Here is a 24,988-nt window from a genome sequence, read left to right as displayed (position 1 = left end):
GAGATGTTATGAGAGAGAGAGAGAGAGAGAGAGAGAGAGAGAGAGAGAGAGAGAGAGAGAGCGCTCTTCCGGCGTTAGAAAAAATAGGATTGACTCGAAAGAAAAAAGCTGTTGGCTTTTCGAGAACGCTTGCATTGAACCCATAAGCAGAGCTTCCCGTTTGACCACCACAATTTTTTGTAATCCATTCAAGATGCTGAACCTCAGATATTTGTTGTAAGACCTGTTTGTAAGATAGGGACTCAATGGCAATATTTTGTCATTTATCACTTGGAAAAAAACTAATAGCATCCACTGACAACTACTTTAGTACTAATGAGTCTCATGCACTTGTATTTTGTTATAGGTTTAGCTTAGCTGTGAACTTCGCTACTTGAGAAAGTAGCTAGGCTTTGACATGTCAGGGTCACCTGAATTAGACCGAGTTGGGTAACATGATTACGGGTACATAGCACTACAGCTATTAGGCAGTAGGAGGAATCAAGTTGTCTTTTCGCTAGTAGGTATTTTCAAAAAGATGACTAAATATCGTAAAAGATAACACATCAGGTCAAAGGTACTTCCCTTAAATTAGCTTGGTGAGTGAGGATTGTGCTATTGAAATCACCGTTTTAGTTTAATAATATTAAAGTAATTGGGAATGTGACAGAATTTATACATAAAATAGTTTCAAAGTCTGGTTTGTGACACGCGACTTTTTTTTAAACATGCTTAAATTTCATCCTTTATTTTCAAAGTACTCCCTCCCAAAAAGTAAAAAAAAAAATAAATAAATAAATTCATAGCACTATAAAATGGAATTGTAGCCCAACAGTATTCTGATTCCAGATTTTTCTATTCATTATGCCAGTTTCATTTAATTATTTAAATATTTTCAATAATAGTTTGCTGTCAGAATTAACGAGAGAGATTTTTATAGCTTAACTGAAAGTATGATGTAAGTCTTTGCAAGGTAGAATTCGTTTGCGATGCATACAGTGAATGAGACGCTTTCGTGGTGTATCGTTAGAAGGTAATTTAGAAAGTTTCTTTGAAAAGAAGCTTGAAACTGTTCGGAGGGAGAGCACGTATTTTGCCGTTTTAAAGACACGGACCCATGACATTTTCTTGCTTCATAAGTCTACAACATCCAGAAATCTTAATTTGATTTTTATTTTCAGATGAAACTAACTGGCACGATTCAGATCCTCTGGGTTCTGGGGACATTGCTCCTCGTAGCAGCTGAGGATGATGATGACGACGTGGACATTGTAGAACAGAGAGAAAAAAGGCAGTGTGAGTGTATATTTCTTTGGAATATCTTTTATTCCTACTTTATTACTACATTTCTTTCATAGAAGTTCACTCTCGACGTGGTTCGGAAGTCACGTAAAGCCGTTGGTCCCGTTGCTGAATAACCACTGGTTCCATGCAACGTAAAAATACCATACAAACAAACAAACTACTCTCTTTCAAGATAATATGGCTACCTGTTGGTTTATTGAGTACAGTAAATGTGAAGTTAGTCTATATTGTAGGTACACAGGTCAAAAATAAAATCACAATTGTAAACTTCCTGTTTGATTTAAGATTTTAACTGGATAAATTTTATCCTGTATATTGATAAAAATTATTCTCTTCAGTTATACCTAGAGCACAAGGAGTGATGGGGAGAACAGCTTCCGTTAATCAAGGTAAGTTACAAAAACTAATTTATTCAAGAAAGATAATTTGGTATTTGCTTCGGTAATAGACGTTGGGAGTTTTAAATATGAATAGTCCATCGATGGTTGTGGCGTTGAATAACGAGTTTTCTGACGTTACATTTGAAGATGATGTATTGCTCACCCCCCTTATATCTATCCCAATGTAATATAACGTTCAATTTGTATAGCATTTGTAGTTCGTAAGACTTTATAGTGAATGCATTCAAAGTCTGTACCATTTTACTAGATTTTATTGTATACTGGTGTCTTTTCAGGAGGATTCGGTGTACAGCAACAGTTCGTTTCGCCTCAGAAATTTGAGAGAGGTAAGTTTTTTTCTTTTTCCTGCTTCCCTTCGTTCAGATTGTGTTACAGAGACAAAAAGTTAATCGTTTTGATTCTCTTTAGGACTTTAGTCCTGCTTGTATCACCACACACTCTCAAAAAGTTACTATATGAATTTCATCAACTTGATACAAGCATTTGTGACAAAATGGAATATTACTATGAGTTACAAACCCGTCCTTTTTTTTTTCTTTTTTTTTTTGACAAATGGAATATTACTTTCAGTGAAAGAAAAAATTTCCATACACGAAAAAGAGGGAACTCCTTTAAGCTATTCACTATATCTTGTATTCTACTCTTTCCTTCTCCTCATGCATTCAAAACATATTGTTTATCATTTTCCTTTTCTCTTTGTGCGCACACTGGCAACAACAAAAAGAAAATGATAAATAAGTGATTAAATAAAAAAACAAAACAAAAAAATTGAGAAAGGAGACATTTGAATCATTCAACTGTACTTTTACTGTTTAGAAAGAGTGAAAGTTAGTTAAGCTTAGATATGAATTCAGTTTCATTCTAATTATCACGAATGTTTGAATAAGACAGGTTTTCTTTTTCTATCGAATTACAGATCCAATAACTGGACGGTTTGTTCCTGCTGGGGGAAGTGCACAAAGTAAGTATACTACTGGACTCTTGAGTTCTTCCAGTTTTATGTCAGACGGGTGATTACTGACTGAATAGAGATATACTGGATGAAATGAGACATTGGTGTTTTTGTGTACATGAAATATCACGAGTAAAAGCAATTTATTATTAAGATCCTTTTTCCTTGCTTATTGACAGATTTGGGAGGACCCATAGGTACTGCAAGTAAGTAGTGAGGATTCTTTAATGTTGGTTTATAATGCTATAATCACTGCTTTGCAACTTTCTTGGAAGATAAAGCCATTGTAGTTTTTCCAGATTCTTATATGTACTATGACATAGAAATGGAGAATAGTGAAATATTGCCTATCTTTCTTTTTCAGTTACAAATATAAACGTACAAGCACTTACGGTAACATTTTCTCTAGAGCTGATTTTAGAAGGTTTTATTTTTTAACAATGCCATTGCTTGACAATCTGCTGAAGTTGGTCATTTATTGGGCTTTACTAAAAGGAAACGACAACAAAAAATTTAGCTTAGAAATAAATATGGTACCATTATGTTCTTGTTGTAATCTGATGTTTATTTATTGTATATACTTTTCAACAGATCTTCTTGACCAAGCTTTCCAGCAGATTCCAGTACTGTCACAAGGTGGCAACTTGACTGGAGGTCCACAGGACATATCAGCCTTTGCCCGTAACTTCCAAGTAGGACAGGGGCTGGTAAGTAAATGAAAAGATTCCAACTGAAAGTAACTTTTATGCCGGAGGAGAATTTGGCTATAAAGTCAAGCACTGGGTCACTTTCGGCTATTCAGTGTTCAAAGAGAATATCAATAAACTTTTAAGCAACTAATATTCACACCTACCTAATTGTAACACAGCTGTGAATCTAATTGTAAAATAAATTGGTTCATCCAACAGTGATCAAGTTTATATTATTGAAGACAGTTCCTTATGGTATACAAGTTTTAATGCAGACTGACTCTTACCTAGAAGCTTGATTTTTTTTTTTTTTATTTATTGTATTTGGAGTAAGTATTTTAACATTGATAATGTAGATTAGTATGAATTTTCAGTGCATAGATTGATTCATAAGGTAGCTACACTAACAGATGTATTTGAACTTAGGTGACAGTTTACTTCACCTGCAAGATTGCTATACGGTATAGCAAAATTCAGTTTTACTTTAATTCATTGTGAGTGCTATGAACACTGCTGCATCGTACTTTCTAAAATGGACCCTAAAATCAATTCAAGGAGAAATGGCGTTATCTAGCACCAACATATAGTTAATTCCAGTATTGTGATCCAGCATGTCTTCACTTTACAAAGTCCTTCAGTTTGTTAAGATTGCTTCAGTACTTATATCATTGACTGAAGAGTGGGAATCATGGGATACAAACACACTGGAGACCAGTGTCCAGAAAAGTAACTATTCTAGAACACACCAATGATTCTTAACATCTTTGAGGGAAATTCACTTCATTTTAGTATGTATAACTGGTTCACTTAAGGTAGATTCTTGGATGAGCCCTATGCCTACGAGACGTTAGTTTGGCGGCCTCTGATTGGCTGGGAGCTGCCTACCTCCCGGTACCAGCCAATCAGCGGCCGCCAAGCAAACGTCTCGTAAGAATAGGACTCTTCCAAGAATCTACCTTAAGTTAACCAGCTATAGTTAAAGCATCAAACCATCCATGCATTTATCATATCTTAATAAAACTGCTTGCAGGCTGACATCACGTACCAGCAGTGCACAACACCCAAGGGCGAGGCTGGAGGCTGCCGGCACCTGCAGTACTGCATTTTGCCAGACTTTGCCAACAATTACCAAGCCTTTCTCAGATATGCCTGCATAATTGAGCAAAGGTGAGTTCTGTACTATGAAGTTATCTTCACCTTTCAAGCTTGCTTTTGCTGTTAATAAGTCAACAGTAACTGGCATCTCGTCAAAATAATTTCAGCTGCATCCATTGAAACATTTGGCACAGTGGAAGAAAAAACACTACAATTGCTGTAGGGTAAAAGTAGTCCACTAAAGTATTCTTCTCTCCCCAAAAATTGGTTGAAGGTAAAGATATAGTTCTGGAAATGTCAAGCATACAAAATAAAACTCCCAAATTTTTAAAGTGAGCTGTCAAAGGACCTGACTAGAATTAGGCTTCTTTGAATTTAATGTTTCGATCTATTGAGTTTTATACTTTTAGAGGTTCAGTTTTGCAAGACTTCACCTTTCCATACTTTATTTCCCTATTAGTTTTGTATATTTTAGAATTTCAAGCTAATTTTACCATTCATTGTTTCATAATGCTACCTGTAAATGAAGTAAATTGCTCCCCATAAGCTACAATATCTAGGGCTATTTTCAGTAAACTTGCTTTTACCAGAATTTTTACTTGGGAATTTTATGTGGACATGTAACTGCAATATCCTTATTTTAACAAGAAATCCTTTCTCTTGAAGGTATGTCGGAGTCTGCTGTCCAAGGCTAGCTCCTGCACAACCTGCTCCTCAACCAAGCCAGCCTCAGCAGTCTAACATTGGTAATATTTTTAACTTTTTTCTTGACAATAATATCGAGAGGCTTTTGTAGTTGAATGTCATAATAGATTTGTAGTTCTAGAGATTATATCTGATTGGTACTGACAATCAATGAAGACTTGTCTAACCTTCAGAATGTACTACGTACTGCTATATTTCAATCTGCTGGGTGGAAACCTTAAGCATATCCCACTTTCCACTGTCTGACTGTTAGAACATTGAGACACAATAAGTGTTGACCATAAAATAACGGTGTAAATTCATATAAAAAATATGTACAGTACAGTTGTAGTTATTTTATATACAGTAATTCAAAATTTCAAAGTAGGTATAATCAGTGATTAGTGCTACTCATAACTACATATACCTTGAGGAATATAATCTGCAGGTTACAGTACTCGGTACACAACATTCAATTGTTACATGATAAAATGGACCACCACATACTTTACAGGCAGTGGTTGCCAGACAACTGTCTTATGAAAGAAGAGCCACTGATTGTGCTGTGTGGGGCAAGTGCTTTGTAAGTGTATTCAGTACTATAAAAGCAGAAATAGCATCAGTATTCTATAACTATCATCGTTCCTGTCGTACATGTAAATGAATATATAATATGTTTTTCAGTTGATGTGCAAGGTCCATTTTTAAGGGGTCCTGGTTCAGCTGTACCATTTGCACCATTGTAAATTGAGCACTGGAAAGTACTTTGTAGTGAGCCTTTCCATTGGTTCCATAATCACATGCTTGGTTTTCTAAATTTTTAATCCAGGCCAGGATCAGGGATAATGAAAAAAAAAACTTTAATACTGATGAGACCATAGAATATAAGAAAGAATGGAATAGACAATAGTAAAGGGTGGTTGTAAAAAATATTTTGAAGGAAATGAAGAACAAATAGTATATGTTAGGTACTACTCAAGTCCAGAAGTGAAGTTAAGCAAAACCCAAGAAGAGGTGATAGAATATCAGGAAAGTCAGGCAGACGATGTTGACAAAGTCATTTTATTCTGGCGGTGTCAAAAAAAAAAAAAAAAACGTGTCAAAAGGCAGGATTGATGAAAATCTTCCACAGAAGACTGCAATGTTGGGCAGAACATTTTTCCAAGTTCATGCACAAGAGATATGAATAGGGTAATAGAACAATAATCCAGAAGCTGAACGGAATAAATTAATTTATGGTTTTTGAAGTGGAGCTTGAAAAAATCTTAGAAAAACCTAAGTAATGAGGGGGGAGAGTGCACAAAGGGGGAAAGATAATTGTAGTTAGAGAAGGGAATACAAAGGTTGAATCTTTTCTATGTTTTAGAATAATGATATACTATATAATGGGTTCTTTTGAGTTTAATTTGGTCAGACTTAAATAGTAAATCAAACTTAGGGCAGATTGAATTAGATTTGAAAAATCAGAGAGACTGAAATTGTATAAGAGTTAAGATTATTCAGTAATATAGTGCAAACTATATTACTGTACGGACATGAATCGTGATATGACATTGAAAGCATAAAAAAAAAGATAATTACATTATAAATAAAGCTATAAGGGGACTTAAGGTGTCAGATGGCAAGACAGATTGAAAAATGATACCATAAGGAAAAAAAATGAAAGTTTCATATGTAGGTGAGATTGTGATGAAAGGGAGATGGGAGTGCCTTGGACATGTCCTTCAAACAACCACAAAGAAAACAGGATATGAGTGTGTCAGCTTGCTCTTCTGGGCACTACAGAGCAGCCATGTAATACATTCAAATATCTAGGTGATAACTTGGAGAAGATTTGATCTCCCTTACAATTTTCTAGGGGATTATCAGAAAGGACTTATTCATACATATTTAGGTATATTGCAAACTGATCTCTTGACCCTTTCTGGTTCAGGGTCACAAAACACCATAAAAACGTATGCTGTAAAAAAATTCAGATGCTAAATTGTCAAACTCGCATGTAAATCATTCCTAAATTCAAGAAATTTTAATTTTACATCAAAGCCGTAAACTATTAGATTCATTTATTAAACTTCATTTCTCTTCTTAACTACTGTATTTATTAGTCTCCACATTTTGATCATATCTTCTCTTGAATACTACTGTAGTCTACCCATTTTCACTTTATTTTACTAAACCTTGACTAAATTGCTATTGTTTTGGCTCTCTCATTCATTGATGCAATGAGCATTCTATTTTGAAAAAACTTATATTTTGCATGTGTTATTCATGAATTATGGTATGAGAATTATGAAACCAGTGGTAACTAGAAAAAATTGTTGAATACTAGACAGATTTATTCAGCATTAGGAAACCTATTTACATCATTATAACAACCTGCCAGAATTTGTTATCCTTCTCCATCTTTAGTCACTTTCCTATGTTGTAACATTACTGATGTAAATAGTACCAGATGTAGAAACATTTACTGAATGAAAGACAAATTATGAACTACTACTTTCCTTAGGATGTGGTGTTAGTGCTCTCTCAACAAGGATCGTTGGAGGGGCTCCTACAGCTGTTAAAGAACATCCTTGGGTTGTTTCACTTATGAGGACTGGTGTCAACCCTAATCAGTACTGTGGAGGTGCTCTTCTTTCCAACAGACATGTTTTGACAGCTGCCCACTGTCTTGCTGGGTAAGTTTATATATATTTGTTGCCTTTTGTAAAAATGGAGGAGAATCTATCTGCCCACTGTCTAACTGGGTAAGTTTAAAACTGTTTGTTTGTTTGTTCTACTTATGACTCACAGGTTTGGAAAAACTAAGCCCTATTAATAATAATTAAAACTGTTTGTTGCCTTATGTAAAAAATGGAGGTAAACATGAATTCAAGTTGTTACGGAAGAACCTAGCATTATTTGGCTAATATAAAATATTATGTAGAAATTGCCCTACCTTCCTTAAGAAAACTGAAAATACCCGTTACCTACATTTGGATAAAAATCAGTTTCTTGCCGATAATAATTAAAAACAAACTTTTAGCAGGGATCATCTTGGCTCCTTGTTAAGATTATTTTCATTATTTTGTACCAGAATGTTAAATTGATACTTAGCTACTGTAATATGGCATATTTATAAATATATTCTCTTCATCTTGAATCAACTGTGGCTTTAAAAAAGGAGGAGTATAATCTTAAGACACTTATTACATGAATAGAAATATGATTGGTATCATGATTTGTAACATTGTACTCTTTAAGTACCAACTTTAAAAATCCATTCATTTTATAGTAGTATCAAGCATGAATCATTCTAAATGAGAGACAAACCTCTTCCAACAGATTCGACTGGAACACCATCTGGGTTCGACTTGGAGAATATGATTTCAGACGCACAGATGAGTCACCGCATGTAGAAAGACGCATCTCCAGCTTCAGGCTTCATCCAAACTTCGTTGCCAGAACCTTTGATAATGATATTGCGGTGCTTGTTCTTGAAAGTCCAGTCACTTTCAATGACTATATTCGCCCTATTTGTCTGCCACCTGCTAATGAAGCTTTCACAGGAGCAACGGCCACAGTAGCTGGTATGTTTTATTATGTTTTCACTTTTATTTTTTATAGTTAGTAACAACAGATGTAATATTTGCTTCTTATAGCAGAGGTAATTATTTTATCACACTACATAAAGAATGCCTTAGTGAACTGAAGGAGAGTATTACATATTTTTGTAAAAATTTAGTAAGTTTGGCATTCAACTATTGTGGTCAACTGGTGAGGGTCTTTTTAACCATGGAAACAGCAATTTGTTTGGAGTAATTGACATCCCAGTTGAAGGTTTTATTCATACCTCAGTTAAAGGACTTAATCCATTCCAGAAAGGTATCCTTTAACCAAGCAGATTCTTCCCCCGCCAAACCCTCATAGAATTAATGGGAATTGGATGAATCCATTCCAGACTGCTAAAAATACAAATAAAAGACTTTCAAATTGAACTTAACAAGCCTAGCATGCAGAAAAAAAAGTAAATAGATGAAAAAAGTGCACAATTTTATCTCACTTCACCTGTAATTGTTAAGAGTTGATTGCCTATGTGGTAGGTGGTGAGAAAGATGAAGAGATGTTATTATTGGGAAGGGTAGTCCCCTTCCATAAAAATGGCAAGAAACAGTGCTTCCAGGGTTTTCTCGTTCTGCAGCATTCTTCTCGTGATTCGTTTTTCTCTCACCACAATCGAACGTTTCTTTTTGTTTGTTTGAAAATGTTCCTAGTGAAAGCGCATGGTAACAGCAGGCTTATACAGTACTATTTTGTTACGCCTTTCATAGGGTGATATTTTTCAAGGAAGCTTTGTATTTTCCTCCAGTGTGAACATATTAAATTTTCTTTCAATATTGAACTAGTCTGTCTAACTCTTTAAAATCACTAGGGTGAGGCAAATAAGGAATTAGTGTTGACAAACGTCTCATTGTTATGGTAAACGTATGGACTTAGCAGTCTACTAAAGTGCAGCCAAGAGTTTAAAATCAACATTAATACCATACTTTTTATTTTTTCCTTGGAAACCTAATGTTTTACACAAAAACAATGATGTGCAAATCTAGGTTTCTGTGTCATGAGGTCAACATCGGGATTATAGAAGGTCAGCAGTCACTTTTAGTACTTGCTTAATCTTAAACCAACCATCTGTTAAAAGAATATTCACTGCTCAAGCTGCCATTGTGATGGGACAGGAGGGAAAACCAAAGTGTATAAAAGGCTCTCCCCACCTCTGTTGTCAAGCCGAGGAAAAGCCTAGTTTACATACACCGTTCTAAAATATTTTGTTTTAAAGAAGTAACAAGGTCTTGTAAATGATATTCCAAAGGCCATCGCTCAAACACATGAAACGACAGTTTTTTTAATTATCTTCTTATCTAATTCGATAGTGAAAAAAGGGAATTAGATAATGCAGTCCTGTAAACAGATACTAACTACTAAAATTAATATTACATATATCCGATTGCTTGGAAAAAGGTTCCTGAACACATTAACTCATTCTTTGGAGAGGTAACCAGTTGTAAACTGGGATAGTTTTATTAAGGAAGAATTCACTGTATTAGTTACATAGTAACTACCGTTGCTTTAGGCAATGTTCTCCTCAGGCTCTACTGAGCATGTTCATGCCTATAGACGCGAGTACACAGCCTATCATAGTAAACCCTGTTCATTATACAAAAGATGGTCACAGTTTCATTAGCCACAGCTGAGGGTTTCATACAACATTATACCAAAGAAACTTCAGGGCATTTTTACTCATTTTTTTGTTGCAATGAATGTCTGTCATTTAAGCAGGGAAAGAATTTAAAGTTGTTTCATTCAAAATTTACAAAAAACACTTGTGGAGTACATAAAAATGTCATTGAATGACAAGATTGATTCAATGAGTTTAGGTGAGAATGGTTAGTTTGACTTATAGAAGCTGATATGGACCTCTACACAGAGACAAGGTGATACCCCCACAAAGAGGAAATTTCAAATGGCCAGGATACAAGTATAAAAATTATAAAAGCAAATGCAATCCTGGTAGGCAGTCCCGGTTTACAACGGTTTCAGCTTACAATTTTTTTCAATTTATATTCATCAGAAATTATTTCCAGGTTTCCGACGCCGACCTAATGGAAGAAAATTTTAATAAAACTAAAAAAAGGCCAAATAAGCAACATTTGAGGGTTTTTTGGTGAAAAATGCAACAAAAATGCAGTTTATATAGTTTTTAATACACCCAAAGCATTTAAAGTAAGGTTTTCTTAGGATTTTTGACGATGTTCCGACTTACGACTCAAGAACAGAAACCACGTCATAAACTGGGGACGGCCTGTACTAGGCTTACATTAGTGTACTGTACTGGAAATTACGAATTCATAGGAATTTACAGTATTCTACTATACATACTGAAAGTTTAAATACTGTTTTATGTAAAAAAAAAAAAAAAAAATCACAGCATCACACATTCATGCTTCAAGTAAATTTTAAAAGTGCGACACAAAATGATTAGAAAAACTTCATACTTCTGTAGTAAATCAAATAGGTTGATCATATGAAGAATTATTATTATTATTGTTTTTAGGTAGAAGACCCTCTTTTAGGCAAATGCTGTTAAAAAGGATGGCATAATTAAGCGAGTTGATTTTATATATTGTTTTTTCTATTTTCCTTACAATTCGCTTCTCAGGCTCAGCGATGTTTCTGAGTAACTGGCCAATATTCATATTGGGAATTTTCAAAAATTATAAATCCTGTTCTAATAAAAGATTCCTTCAGCATTTATAATTTTTGAAAATTCCCAATATGAATATTGGCCAGTTACTCAGAAACATCGCTGAGCCTGAGAAGCGAATTGTAAGGAAAATAGAAAAAACAATATATAAAATCAACTCGCTTAATTCTGCCATCCTTTTTAACAGTATTATTATTGTTATTATTTGTTTAAGCAGCCATTTCTGACTAAGTTCAATCGGCTGCTTAATGCAGATAAAATCTGTTAAAATTACCAAATTAAATAAATATATTTTCAGTCATTTCGTTTTTAAAAAAATAAATAAATTGATAAAACATTACTGTACACATTTAAAATAAATTTGTATGAATAAAATTGTTTGTATATATTTTAATATATCTGTATCTAATAAAATTATTTATATATGTTTTAATAGATCAATCATATGAGGAAAAGCTAATTAAAAATATTCTTCTAATACAGGATGGGGTGCAGTGTCTTACCAAGGACCAGTATCTCCTGTACTGCAGCAAGTAAGAGTGCCAGTTTGGAGCAATGCAGACTGCAATAATGCATATGAACAACCAATCAATGATAACATGGTCTGCGCAGCAAATCCTAGAGGTGGTCAGGATTCATGTCAGGTTAGTTATCAATTTTTCCTTAGTTTGCAATTGTGTATACTACATACAAACGTGGCTTGTTTCACCTAACACCGTTGGGGGGTTAGTGCTGTCAGTGCACCTCATTTGGTGCAATGTAGGCATTACTTAAGGTTCTTTGCAGCGTCCCTTCGGCCCGTAGCTGCATCTACTTTCATTCCTTTACTGTACCTTCATTTATATTCTCTTTCTTCCCATCTTACTGTCCACCCTCTCCTAACAATATTTCATAGTGTACCTGTTAGGTTTTCCTCCTTTTAACACCTTTCAAACCTTTTACTGTCAATTTCCATTTCAGCACTGAATGGCCTCAATTGCCCCAGTGCTTGGCTTAATGCCAAAACCTATATATAAATTGTTTCACATTAGCATGAGATTTTCCATGAGTGACAATTTTGTATGTTTCCCATTTTCAGAAGTCTTGAGAATGACGTTCTTAATAACTGCAGTTAAAATTAAGATTCAATCCTGAATTTTCTAAAAAAATTTTAAGCTTTGTTCTTTACTTTAAGTCACATTAAAGGTCTTACATTTACATTTTCATGTAAAATTTTATACTGCATCATAATGCACTCTTAGCCTGTAGATCTATAATTTGTAAAATTCAGAACATACTACCTTTTTTCTTTTTACGAAACATCTCCTAAAATAGTTTTTTGTGCTATTTTTGTATCTACAAAGATTTTTTTCTTTCAAATGAAATGACAAACTCCCATATCAATATACATTCTCCTTTTTATGATTTCCAGGATGACAGCGGTGGGCCCCTCATGGTGCAAGTAAATGCAAAGTGGGTCGTAATAGGTTTAGTGTCATTTGGGACCAGATGCGCAGAACCAGGTACCCCTGGTGTATACACAAGGGTCAACGCCTTCCTTGACTGGATAAGAAACAATGCATAGATAGCCATTTTATTAACTGACTTATTTCAAGGTGAAATGTAAGTGCAAGACAATAATTTTCAATATTAAGAAAGTAACACTTTGAAAAGATACTGTCTGTCGCTTTAGAATCATAGTAGTCAACTATATGTAGTTTATAGAGAATGATTTCCTATAAGCATCTTCATGGAAGATAGTTTGTCTTGGCCTGCCACTTGGTGGCCGAGAGTTCAATTCTTGGGCATTCCATTGAGGGGTCAGAGATGTGTATTTATGGTGATAAAAGTCCTCTCTCGACGTGGTCCCGTTGCTGAATAACCACGGGTTCCATGCAACATAAAAACACCATACAAACATTCATGGAAGATCCCAACCCTTTCACGAAATTTAGGCAACAAGATCAAGCACTGAGCACTTTCAGATCACTCAATGCTATGAAGGAGTTTGGGTGTTTGGACAACAAAATGAAGAACCCCAAAATTACACAAGATGGAGTAGTGTAAGAATCTAGAGGGGTTGGCCAGAAATATGGGAATGTAGGTAAAGTAAAATGATAAAAGGTGGGTGCAAGTAGGGGTCCAAAGGGATGATGGAAACCCAATGAAGACATTTTGTTTAAATATTTTAGATTTTTTAAATACACCAGGGCTTAGGGTACTTGCACTTTCAATGGGAAAATTAGGCATTTCATTATCTAGCTGATTTCCATTCTTCATTGACAATGAGAAATTCTGTTGCAATCTCTTTGCCATATTAGCTTGACTATCAGATTATTAATTCACATGCTAAGCTACTCTAAAGTAACTTCAAAACATTTGACAGTTGGTTATAACAGCTTTGCATTTTCTAAATTCATTTCATTGGAGTTACCCACATATATTTTAACTGTACAAAATGTAATCATCAGTTCTTTCTTGTGCAAAGCTTGGATTACAAGTCCAGAGTTGAAGTGTAATACGAGCCAAGTGGCATAATTTATATTCTCATGGATTACCTTCAGAATTGTCCCAAGGCATGTTTAGTTTCAATCTGTTGTGTAGTGCAATGTTGACTTGTAAATAAATATTAATTTTAAGGATTTAAGTTACTGTAAATATACATCATATTTCACAATCTATGCCAGTGTATGTGAAAAGCAAAGGGACATATGTACCTTCAAAATTGCTTTATGATTGTTTGGATTACAAATGATTTGTTGAAGAAATACCCAGTACTACAGTTTCTTGTCCATATTACATTACCCTTGCTTATCGTAAAATTGGCCCAGGTTAGATTGAGCTCACATAATAATTGACAAACTGTTTCAAGATGTAAATTTGTCTACTAAATATATAATGAAGAAAACAATTTGAAAATCTTTTCCTAGTGGTATCTCAAACTGTCTTCAATAACTACGCTTTCTTGAACTAGTTTAATTTTTATTTTAATCAAAGTAATTAAGAGTGAATTTCTCCCATGAAAGCACCTCTCAATAACAAACTTCAACAACAGCAAAACCTAACGGACTTCTTAGACATTTCGGATGATCAAAGGAACTGACCACAAACCACAACCAACATCAACAGGACTGAGAAATTACTAGCTGCCTGTCATTACGAAGTTGGGTTCTGCTTTACTTTCAGTGTAGTTAACTTATCAATTTTGTCACATACAGACTTCCACACCCTAAAATGGGTTATGGTTATCAGCTGGTGGACAATGCTCCCTAACTGATAACCCAGCAAGTACACTGAAGGTATCTGAGTGACGGAATGAATGTATTTATGCAACTCTTCTTTCCGTAGGTGGAGTGTACTTTTTTCACTACCAAAAACTTGTTACATTAGCATATCGTAAAGGGAAGACCACACCTGGCTTGGTATATTGCTACATAAATTGCTCATCAGTAAGAACAACATTCCAAGTAACTATTGTCATTACCATAGACTTCTAAGGTTGTTCAATACCGGCATACTGTACTTTTCTTCAATTCTCCCAAACAAGTTCAAGAACCTACAGATTTCTCCCCCCCCCCCCCCCCAAAACAATAACAAAATAAAGTTAAGACTAGGATCCCTGTGCTTTCATCCAAACCAGTTTAAGATCCTACAACAGTTTCCAAGCCAAAGTTAAGACCAGGGCAAATAGAAATCCCACACTTAGTTTTGACCAAACTCACCTACAGAGGAAATTGTCTCCACGACAGGAGCCCTCAGTGATTGGTTGTTTACCAACCTTCGAGTGAACTAGCTGCTAATTCATAAGGTTCATAAGGAGCGCTGGTCTGAAGCCTCTAAACTTCCTATACAGATGACTTTGGCTTGTGTTCCCTGGGTGATTTAATAGGCCAACAATTACGTTCTTATAACCTTAGGGCAGCTAGACTGCTTTACCCTGCATTTTAACGCTGAAAATCATCTGGAGTTTTTGTTCCAAATTGGAAACTTTCTTTGGGACCAGGCAAGGTTTTAAGCCAGATTTAAGTGTGGGCTAGCTTCTCCCATCATTTCAATGCATTTTATATGTGAGAAACACAAGGCACACCATGCAATGAACTTGCCTTGTTCTGTCTGCTCAGTACAGTACTGATGAACAAGAACCCATTTTTGAGGCATTACAAGAATACGTTGCATCATCTGACAAAAAAATACTACAATGATGAACCTTTAATTGCATGGTCTCTTCAAACTTGGCTATCAGGTTATAGAAAATAGCACCCAAGGATAAAAGAAAAGCAATTTACTGCATCAGTCTTTACTATATATAGACTTAAGCACGAGATGTAACACTAACTTGCCAGACTCTGATTTTGCTGTCACTGTACCCAGCAAATAATGTTTGACCATCTGCAGACCAAGCCATAGAGAGACACTGGGGAGGTTCAGCCTTGGTGTTCTGTGATATGACATCAGGTTTCAGCTCATCAACCATGTTCTTACCCTCAAGGTCCTGCAACACAATAACCAATTAATGACAACTTCGTTACAAGCCCAGATCTGCAATTGAACCCACTATTACCAATTATGGTTTTAATAATAAGAAAATCCACACAGCTAAATAATGCAGACTAGCAACTTACCCAAATCTTAATAGATGGGCCAGTAGCAGCACACAACCAGTAACGGTTGGGACTGAAGCAGAGAGAGTTGATGGTGTCTGTGTGATCCAAAGTATACAAATGCTTATCATCATTGAGATCCCACAGCATAGCCTTGGCATCCTGGATAGAGTAAAATGTAAGATTGGTTAGTTACTAAATGTTACAATCAATTTACCTAAGAACTTTATTCAAAACAGAATGGCATTCGTAAAAGCACTATCATTTGGTCGATAGATAGCATTAAATTTGCATTATCTTATGGACATGCAACAATACCAGTAAAATTACATGTGGAACCACAATACAAGGGAGGTATGACATTTTCAAAAATAGTGAAACTCACCTTTCCTCCTGAAGCACAGAGTGAACCATCAGGTGAAACTGTGACAGTGTTCAAGTAACCAGCATGGCCATAATGGTTAGTCTTGAGCTTGCAGTTTGTCAAGCTCCATACCTACAGGATTAAAAACGAAACATTTCATTACAAGAATGTCTTTAAATATACAATCCAATGTAACTTCCAGAAACACCCCAAACCAGCGGGTGGCGCTTACGGTTTGTGATGCAGCAAACCTTGGCACACGTTAAAATTTTGACCATTAAAATGGTATGATAGACATGGGAAAAATTTAGCAAGGGAGGTAAAAACTTGAACAGCAAGACTTTTAGCAATGATAGATGGAAAACCAGCTGGAGTTGCAAGATGCATAGAATCTCCCATGCTAGTGAGCCACAACAGGCTTATGTCAATGGTAACCACTTACAGAACACTATCAATATGAACAAACACTCTAGAGTACATTGGTTCGTTTGTTGCTCAGAACTGCCATGCCTTTCGATATCTAGCTGTGTCTTTTCAGAAATTTAATCATCCTTATGAGCCATTTGTGAACTGTAATCTGCAATGTATGCTAGAAGGCAACCATGTTGCAAGTGCTTGTCACAAAACTTTATACAACATCCAACCTGAGTGATTAATGACTTACAAATTATTTTAAAAGAATAAAATTTCACACACAAGAACCTACAATGTAATGCAATCATTTTCATCATGGCCTTTGAAGTATAGGTAAGTTAGTCATGAAACCATATACAACATCCAAATTAAGCAAGCTTCCAATTTATTAAAATAAAATTTCATTTGTGAACCTATAATGTAATCATTATTAACATGGCCTTTGCAGTAAAGGAAAAGAAAGTTTTAATAGACAGTTTTCAAATGGCTGCTAATTTCACCATCCATCTAGAAAATGTCTTGGTTAGAATCCCCTGGTGTACAACAATACTATCCTTACTCGCACACAGTTCAGCATAGTGAACATTTTCTCACAGCCACTCGAATAAAATAAAATTCACTTCAAATCTCATACTAAGCCCACCGAATAATACACTCAACACTCATCCTACACTAATACAGGCACATAATCAAATTAAACAAAAATTGACAAAATCTCAGGGTCTTGAAATTCAATAAAAAGTTTAAAATAATCTTAACACTCAGGATTCCTAATGGAATACTCTGGACTATACAGTAAAAATACCAAATTTGTAACTAATTTGTATTTTTCATAACTAACAAACCTGAGGTCTTAACATTAGGATTTACTAGCGCCAAGCTGGAAACCGGTAGAATTAAAATTACACTTGTGAGATCCAGGGACTAATGGCATCTATACCAGGTCACGGGGCATGTATACCCAGAATGCCCACGGTTACCTGTGACCCATCAGTTATATTTCTAACCCAGTTTAGACTGCTAGAGGGGTGGTTCGAGGTGGGCCTTTAACTGTTAAGACCTCAGGTTTGTTAGTTATGAAAAATACAAATTAGTTACAAATTTGGTATTTGTTCATACACGAAACAAACCTTCGGTCTTAACATTAGGATAGACTTACTATTGGAGGGAGGTAAGTCTCTACAACTGACTGGGAGTTTGCCACCTTATCCATTTCCGAATATATAGGGAAATTCTAAGAGAATGGACAATGAACCTAGGACCACAGATATAAGCGGATCTATTGGTTTCCTCCCACTGGGTGTAGATACCATTCTACTGTTTACTCTTGTCCCTTGCGACTGGATCCACCTTCACCCCTCTTTTCCTTATTATCCAGAGGGGTGTGTTGCTACTGAAAAGTATATCATCAGCTAAGATAGCTTCACAGTATGGCTGACCATCTCACCTGCATCTAGTCCGTTCCAGCACATGACGGTACTCTCCTTCATATTGCCCGTAGTTAAAGGAGTAGGAAGAAAGTAGTAAAGAAAAAAGACCAGTCATCCCATTCATTCATACTTTCATACCTTCATCTTAGACTAGACGCAAACTGACCCGCCAGGGGCACTGGATGAACTATATCACTTGTTGGGCCGCCACCACTGGACCCAAGGAAAAGGGTTGTCCAAAGGATCTATGGGCAACATCTTTCAAATAAAATGAGGTGAAAGTTGTTTGGCGCTGTCCACACGCCAGCTTTCAGAATTTTATCCACAGACATGTTCTTCTTAAAATGCCAGGGAAGCACTCACACCCCTGATGTCATGAGCTCTAGCTCCCACCTGGCTATCTGACCCTCTGTCTTCTGCAGTATAAGCATCTCTGATCGTCTCCCTTAGCCAAAATGATATTGTATTCTTGGACACTTCCTTCTTGTTCCGTCCTGTACTTACGAACAACCTCTGGCACCCCGGCCTGAGGTGCCTTGTTCTCTTTAAGTACTCCCTTAGTGCCCTGACGGGGCACAGGAGCATCTCAGCTTTGTCATTGTCGTACAAAGTCTGCCAAGGAAGGTATGGTAAAGGAGTCGAATCTGCCGTCTACTATTGTTGGATTTTGGGTCTTTGCCACGAATTCTGGGACAAACTCACACACCATTGATCTCCAACCTCTCGAGTGCTTTATGAGATATGAGAGGCCATGTAGCTCCCCACCCTTTTGGTTGAAGCCAGGGCCAATAAGAAGACTGTCTTCAGGGTCAGGCTCCTATCCGTGGACTGCCTTAGTGGTTCGTAGGGGGGTTTTGTCAGACTACTCAGTACCTTGGTCAGATCCCAATCTGGGGCTTTTAGCTCCTTTGGTGGCATGACTGTTCAAAGCTCCTCATCAGCATGGCCAACTCCCATGAAGACGATATGTCCACTCCTTTCATTCGTAAGACTGAGGCTAGAGCAGCCCTGTACCCCTTCACTGCAGAAACAGACATATGTTTTTCTGTTCTGAGATATATCAGAAAGTCTGCTAACTGCTGAATAGTGGTACCGAGTGGAGACACGTTCCCTCTACGACACCAATCACAGTATGCTGACCACTTTCCTTGGTATACTGTCGCAGATGATTTTCTGATATTACCTGCATCTGAGTTGCTGCTTTCTGCGAAAACCCTCGCTCTCGGAGGAGATACTTGACAGTCTCCACCCGTGAAGCGATAGGGACTTCACCGACTGGTGGTACCTCTCCACGTGAGGCTGACACAGAAGGTTGCTCCATGGAGGTAACTCTCTTGGCACATCTACTAGGAGTTCCAGTAGGTCTGGAAACCACACTGCTTTCGGCCATAACGGGGCTACCATGGGTCATCTCGAGGTTCTGAGACCGCATTACCCTGTTCAGAACCTGACGGATTAGACAAAATGGAGGAAATGCGTACACGTCCAGATTGTCCCAGGGGTGTTGTAGCGCATCTTCTGCTACTGCCTCTGCGTCCGGGACTACTGAACAATACACTTCCAACTTTTTGTTGTACCTGTTGCGAATAGGTCTATGATCGGTCCTTCCCACAACATGAGCATCCTGTCCACTACCTGTTGGTGTAGGGACCACTCCGTTCCCAGAATCTGATCCCTGCGGCTCAACTTGTCGGCCACTATGTTTCTTTTTCCCGGAATATACCTGGCCTTGATGTCTACCAGGTTCTCTATAGCCCACTGGTGAAGTTGAACTGTCATCACATGTAACTGCCGAGAAACTAAGCCTCCTTGCTTGTTTATATAAGCTACTACTGTGGTGTTGTCTGACATCAATACCACTGAGTGTCCCTTTATTCTCTCCCTGAATTCTTGTAGAGCCAGGAAAAGCTGCTTTCAACTCCAGCACGTTTATATGGAGTTCTCTGTCCTTGCAACTCCATTTTGCTGACACCATCAACTCCTCCATATGGGGGCTCCCCAGCCTTCTAGTGACGCATCCGAGAACAGCAAGAGGTCTGGGGAGGATTGTTGAAGGGGGACACCCACTGTCAGATTGTCGTCGTCCACCCACCACAGCAAGTCTTTCCTCACTTCTGCCGACAAGGGAATTTGCTCGTACGGGTGATCTACTGTTGGTGACCAAAAACTCCTTCATCCTCCATTGTAGAGACCGCAGGTGGTTACCCGCCTTCCCTTGTGGTACTAGCTTCTCCAGGGAGGTTAGGATTCCCAGCACCACCTGCCACTGTCTTGCTGGCTGTGTCTGCTTTCCGAGAAAGGCATTCACCACTTGTTTGCATTTCTCTACTCTTTGGTCTGTCGGGAATACTTTGGCTTGAGTTGTGTCTATCACCATTCCCAGATATTCCAAACGTTGACTTGGATCCAGCTGCGACTTCTGCTGATTCACCACAATACCTAGGCTGTGACAAAGCTGCAGGAGGGCCGCCCTGTCCCTGAGTAATTTCTCCCTGGACTTTGCTATCACCAGCCAATCGTCCAGGTATCTTATTAGCCTGATCCCCTCTGAGCATGCGCCCACGCCGACACGAGGGTGAACACTCTTGTAAAAACTTGAGGAGACGTTGTCAATCCGAAGCACAGGACCTTGAATTCGAAAGCTTTCCCTGCAAGACTGAAGCGGAGAAATTTCCTTGAAGACTGATGGACTGGTATCTGAAAGTATGCGTCCTTTAAATCGACTGTCAACATAAAGTCTCCGATTCTGACTGCTTGTAGAACCGTTTTCGGAGTTTCCATCTTGAAACTGGTTTTCCTTATAAACAGATTCAGCGTTGACAGGTCTATTACTGTCCTCCACTCCCCGTTGGCTTTGGGTACCAGGAAAATCCTGCTGTAGAAGCCTTTTGTCGGACTGCATACCTGTTGCACAGCTCCTTTTCCATCATCTTCTTCACTTCGTCCTGCAGAATAGTGGCCTTCTGAGATTTGTGGGCATAAGTGACGTGGGGTAATGGTTGATCTGTCAGGGGCGGGGTTACCTCGAACGGAATCAAATACCCGATCCTGAGAACATCCACCACCCACTGCTCTGCCCCTAGTTCCTGCCACACCTTCCAGTGATTTGCCAGGCAACCCCCCACTGGTGTGGCCGAGTGATGGGAGGCGCCCATCCTATCTTCTTGAGCCTCTCCCTCTTCCCCTATTGCCCCTTCCTCTGTTGTTTCTATTTGTTGAAAGGGCCGATGAGTTATCCTCTTTGGGGAAGAGGGTCTTGTGACTCTATTAGGGATGCTATGTCTCACTGTCTTCTTTCGAGACATCTGCTGTTGTCTTCCCTCCAAAGGAGTAGTTTGGCTGTTAGACGTTTTCCTAACTGCCTGTTGCACCAACCTATCGTTAGTGTCCATCCTTCTTCTATCTATCGCCTCTTCCAGTATGACCTCTGGCAACAGTAGTTGCGATTCCAAGATATCCCCATTCCTCATTGCTAACAGGGAATCCAAATCCACATTGCGGCTTAGTCTAGCCAATGCTGCATCTCTCCTCATTAGCAGGATATTTGCCCAAACATTGGCACTTACGTTTGTCAGGTACGCAATCGCCTTGGACCCTGACTGTAGTAATCTAATGAACAATGGTTCATCCACTACTTTCCTTGTTGCTTCCGAGGATGCAATTTTCGCCACTGCTGTTGACCAAAGGTCTAACCAGGACGCAGCCTGAAAGACAGAAGAAGCTGTTGCTTCTAACGTAGCAGCCTCTTGGTACGTCATCGAAGGGCACTCCATTTTAACCTGATCCAAGGTTAATCCAGGCCTTAACCTTACAACATTAGGGTTCATTTGTCTAGACAGCAAAGGGACCTTCGGTGTCGTATAATATTTCCTTTGTTTTATCATTGGAGGGGGAATAAATTTAAATGATCTATTAGATCTTAAGGAATTATCCCTCCCTGCAATCTTTGCGTTTACGTGTTGCAAGACCGATTCCGCATGACTCGAACAAGGCAATTCATACGACACCTTGGTATCCCTCTTTAGTCCAAACGCCATGTCAATTCCAGGAGGAAGCATACTGGCCGGTGTTTCTGTCTTCTCCGAAAGGCTATTGAATTGACGAATCAAATCAATAACCTCTGCATACGAGGCCAGAAACTCTTGGTTTTCTCCTTCCTCCGGCTCTAGTGTACCACTCTCCGTCAACGATGGGATGTTGTCTCGCCTCTATCTTCTGACAGACGGCCCGGAATTCCACGGCCGCCTGCCCCTACGGCCGCGGTCTCTTTGATCTTTGCTGGCCGCTGTTGGCTCGATCCCAGATAGTCAGCAGGGGAACGAGAACGTCTCACTCTTTCTCTGCTCACGGATCTAGAGCGAGAATCTCGTCTAGATCTCCACGATGAAGGCTCCCTTAAGACAGAGGTAAGTTCGTCTCTATTAGCATTGGCATCGTTTTCGAGCGTCGGTGAGCCCGGCCTCGGCCTTCCATCCAGACGGACACTGCCTTCCACGAACGTATCCGCCGAGGTTGCCAACTCTCTATTTTTCGTACTTTTAATAGGAGCCTTATCGTCCTTCGTACGTATTTTGAACGGCCTACGGGGCGAAACTGGGACCTGCATTCCATCCTCTGCTGCACCCCCTTTTTTTCGCCGCCAACGTCGATTTTACCAGTTTTTGCGATCCGAACTGGCAACTCCGCCTCGGCCACTAGCTCGCCGCCCGTCACCTCTCTCGCTTGTTCGGACTCTTGCGAACGGCTTCGTCTGCCAACCTTGTGCTTAATAGCCACTGATTTTCCGACCTTCTTGCTGACTTGGAAATGACAGTCTTGGTCCGAAGAAGAGGAAGAATTGATTCTTCTCCTCTTGGCCCGAGGATCCGCCAGGAACTCCCGAATCCTCCTCCAACGCTTGACTGGCGCTCGCCGTGACGTTATCGGACTTAGCGATGACACCGAACTAGAGGAAGAAGACGAAGAAGGCGAATCACACTTTCTTTTTGTCTCTCTTATTCATTCTCTCCTCTATATCCTGTAATTTCTGCATTACAGTTTGCATTGACGGGTCAGAAGGCGTATTAGCGTCTGGGTGCAGCGAAAAGGCCGAGAATCGGTCTGTGACGTCATCACGCCTGCCATCTCAGAGTGTGACGTATGTTGTGACGTCATCCCTCTCGTAGGGAGAGACTGAGAGGATTCTGCTGGCAACCGCACGTTTGCTGCCAAACTACCTCCCACGTTCTGCATCGCTGTAAATACTGAGTGGGATGGTGAAGCCGCGGCATTAATTCCCATAAATTGCAAGACCCGGGGGATGAGGAACATTCAGCGCTGCCGGACCCTGCTGGAACCGTGACGTCATATAATGCGCAAGCAGACCATCCAAGGTTGGTACGCCTGGTAGGCCTAGCGCTGACCACGTACCATCTAACCTATGCGCTTGAGTAGCAGGAGCCTGGAACAAAGATGGCGGATCTCCCCCTCTACTTGCTGGGAACAAAGGAGAATGCAAATTATTCATAAAATTACCCAAGGCCCCTCCTGACGTTTCCGATACAGAACCGCTAGGAGAAACCGAAGGGGTATGAGACAATTCAAAAGCAGGTGGAGAAACATATGGAGCAGCCTGGTTTATTACCGATACAAAAGAAGCCGGTAAGGATTGGTCATCCAAAGATGGCGTCACCCCCTTCCTTTTGTATTGGCTTTTCCCATAGAACTTCTTCCACTGTTCCACCGACCAACCGCGACAAACAGAACACGGATTAGTAACCGTACATACGTTTTCCCTGCACCTACTACACGTTGGATGAGGATCCGTCGACACCGAAGTTAGGAACCTAGAACATGGAAAGCCACTGACTCCTGGGCATTTCCTTTGTCTCCTCTTCGAAGCGGTAGACGATCCCGATGTTGAGGCAAAATTCTCCATCATACCACGTATACACTCTTACCACACACTGATCACACTTGGAGAAAGAAAAGGAATGAAAAATAAAAAATGAAATGGATAAAGAATGGGCAAACTGAAAAACCGGCTTTAAATGAGATAGACAGTAACACGTCTTATCTTAAAGGCGGTAGGAAAATAACTGATGGGTCACAGGTAGCCGTGGGCATTCTGGGTATACATGCCCCGTGACCTGGTATAGATGCCATTAGTCCCTGGATCTCACAAGTGTAATTTTAATTCTACCAGTTTCCAGCTTGGCGCTAGTAAATCCTAATGTTAAAACCGAAGGTTTGTTTCGTGTATGAACAATTCAACATTTATAAAGGGTACTGCATTATGCATACCACGTACTACTGTTTACACACACAAAAAAACCTGTATAACAAAAATAATTAGGACCCAAAATATAATCACCCTCAAGGGCAATACACGAAGAAGAAGAAGAAGAAAAAAAATAATAATTACCTTTACAGCCTTGTCCCATCCACAAGATACAATAATAGGATTGCTGTTAGAAGGAGAAAATCTAACACATGAAACCCAGTCAGAATGGCCATCTTCTTGAATTGTGTATTTGCACTGGGCAAGTGTGTTCCAAAGCTGAAAAAAAGTCAATAAATTTTAAGAACTGCTACATTTACGGTGTGACTGTACTTGACTATTCAGTATTTTACACACAACCACCTAGAATGACAAGTTAAAATTCTAGAAAGTCCCACCAAAAGTACTTACCTTAATGGTCTTATCCCTGGAACCAGACACGATTTGACGGTTGTCAGCACTGAAAGCCACCGAGAGGACATCCTGTATAAAATTTGAAATAGAGAAATGAAATAATAGTACTCAATCTTCCCAGCTGTGCCGATATAAAACAAGGGCAAGAGATCTTGGAATTAAGAAGATAAAAAACAGTACC

At 38.7% G+C, this 24,988-nt stretch overlaps 2 protein-coding genes across 2 annotated transcripts in view; one reads left to right on the top strand and one right to left on the bottom strand.

The window, feature by feature from the left end:
• LOC135218263 (venom serine protease Bi-VSP-like) overlaps positions 1–14,236 on the top strand; it is a 17,390-nt gene extending 3,154 nt beyond the window's left edge. The window contains exons 2-13 of the mRNA XM_064254436.1: positions 1,161–1,275; positions 1,623–1,673; positions 1,961–2,011; positions 2,602–2,646; positions 2,817–2,843; positions 3,229–3,344; positions 4,357–4,493; positions 5,088–5,167; positions 7,612–7,783; positions 8,430–8,674; positions 11,830–11,990; positions 12,758–14,236. Coding sequence (XP_064110506.1) covers positions 1,161–1,275; positions 1,623–1,673; positions 1,961–2,011; positions 2,602–2,646; positions 2,817–2,843; positions 3,229–3,344; positions 4,357–4,493; positions 5,088–5,167; positions 7,612–7,783; positions 8,430–8,674; positions 11,830–11,990; positions 12,758–12,910 — 1,353 coding nt within the window. The 3' untranslated portion in view covers positions 12,911–14,236. The remainder of the gene's footprint in view (positions 1–1,160; positions 1,276–1,622; positions 1,674–1,960; positions 2,012–2,601; positions 2,647–2,816; positions 2,844–3,228; positions 3,345–4,356; positions 4,494–5,087; positions 5,168–7,611; positions 7,784–8,429; positions 8,675–11,829; positions 11,991–12,757) is intronic.
• Positions 14,237–15,606: 1,370 nt separating this feature from the next.
• LOC135218262 (small ribosomal subunit protein RACK1-like) overlaps positions 15,607–24,988 on the bottom strand; it is a 53,485-nt gene continuing 44,103 nt past the window's right edge. Inside the window, exons 5-9 of the mRNA XM_064254435.1 lie at positions 24,805–24,876; positions 24,538–24,672; positions 16,312–16,422; positions 15,948–16,088; positions 15,607–15,817 (exon numbers count right to left, since the gene is read on the bottom strand). Of these exons, the coding sequence (XP_064110505.1) occupies positions 15,638–15,817; positions 15,948–16,088; positions 16,312–16,422; positions 24,538–24,672; positions 24,805–24,876 (639 nt within the window). The 3' untranslated portion in view covers positions 15,607–15,637. The remainder of the gene's footprint in view (positions 15,818–15,947; positions 16,089–16,311; positions 16,423–24,537; positions 24,673–24,804; positions 24,877–24,988) is intronic.

The sequence above is a fragment of the Macrobrachium nipponense genome, chromosome 9, assembly GCF_015104395.2.
Source record: "Macrobrachium nipponense isolate FS-2020 chromosome 9, ASM1510439v2, whole genome shotgun sequence".
NCBI lineage: Eukaryota > Metazoa > Arthropoda > Malacostraca > Decapoda > Palaemonidae > Macrobrachium > Macrobrachium nipponense.
Note: the sequence above shows the minus strand (reverse complement) of the source record. Positions and strands in the feature narration are given on the sequence as shown.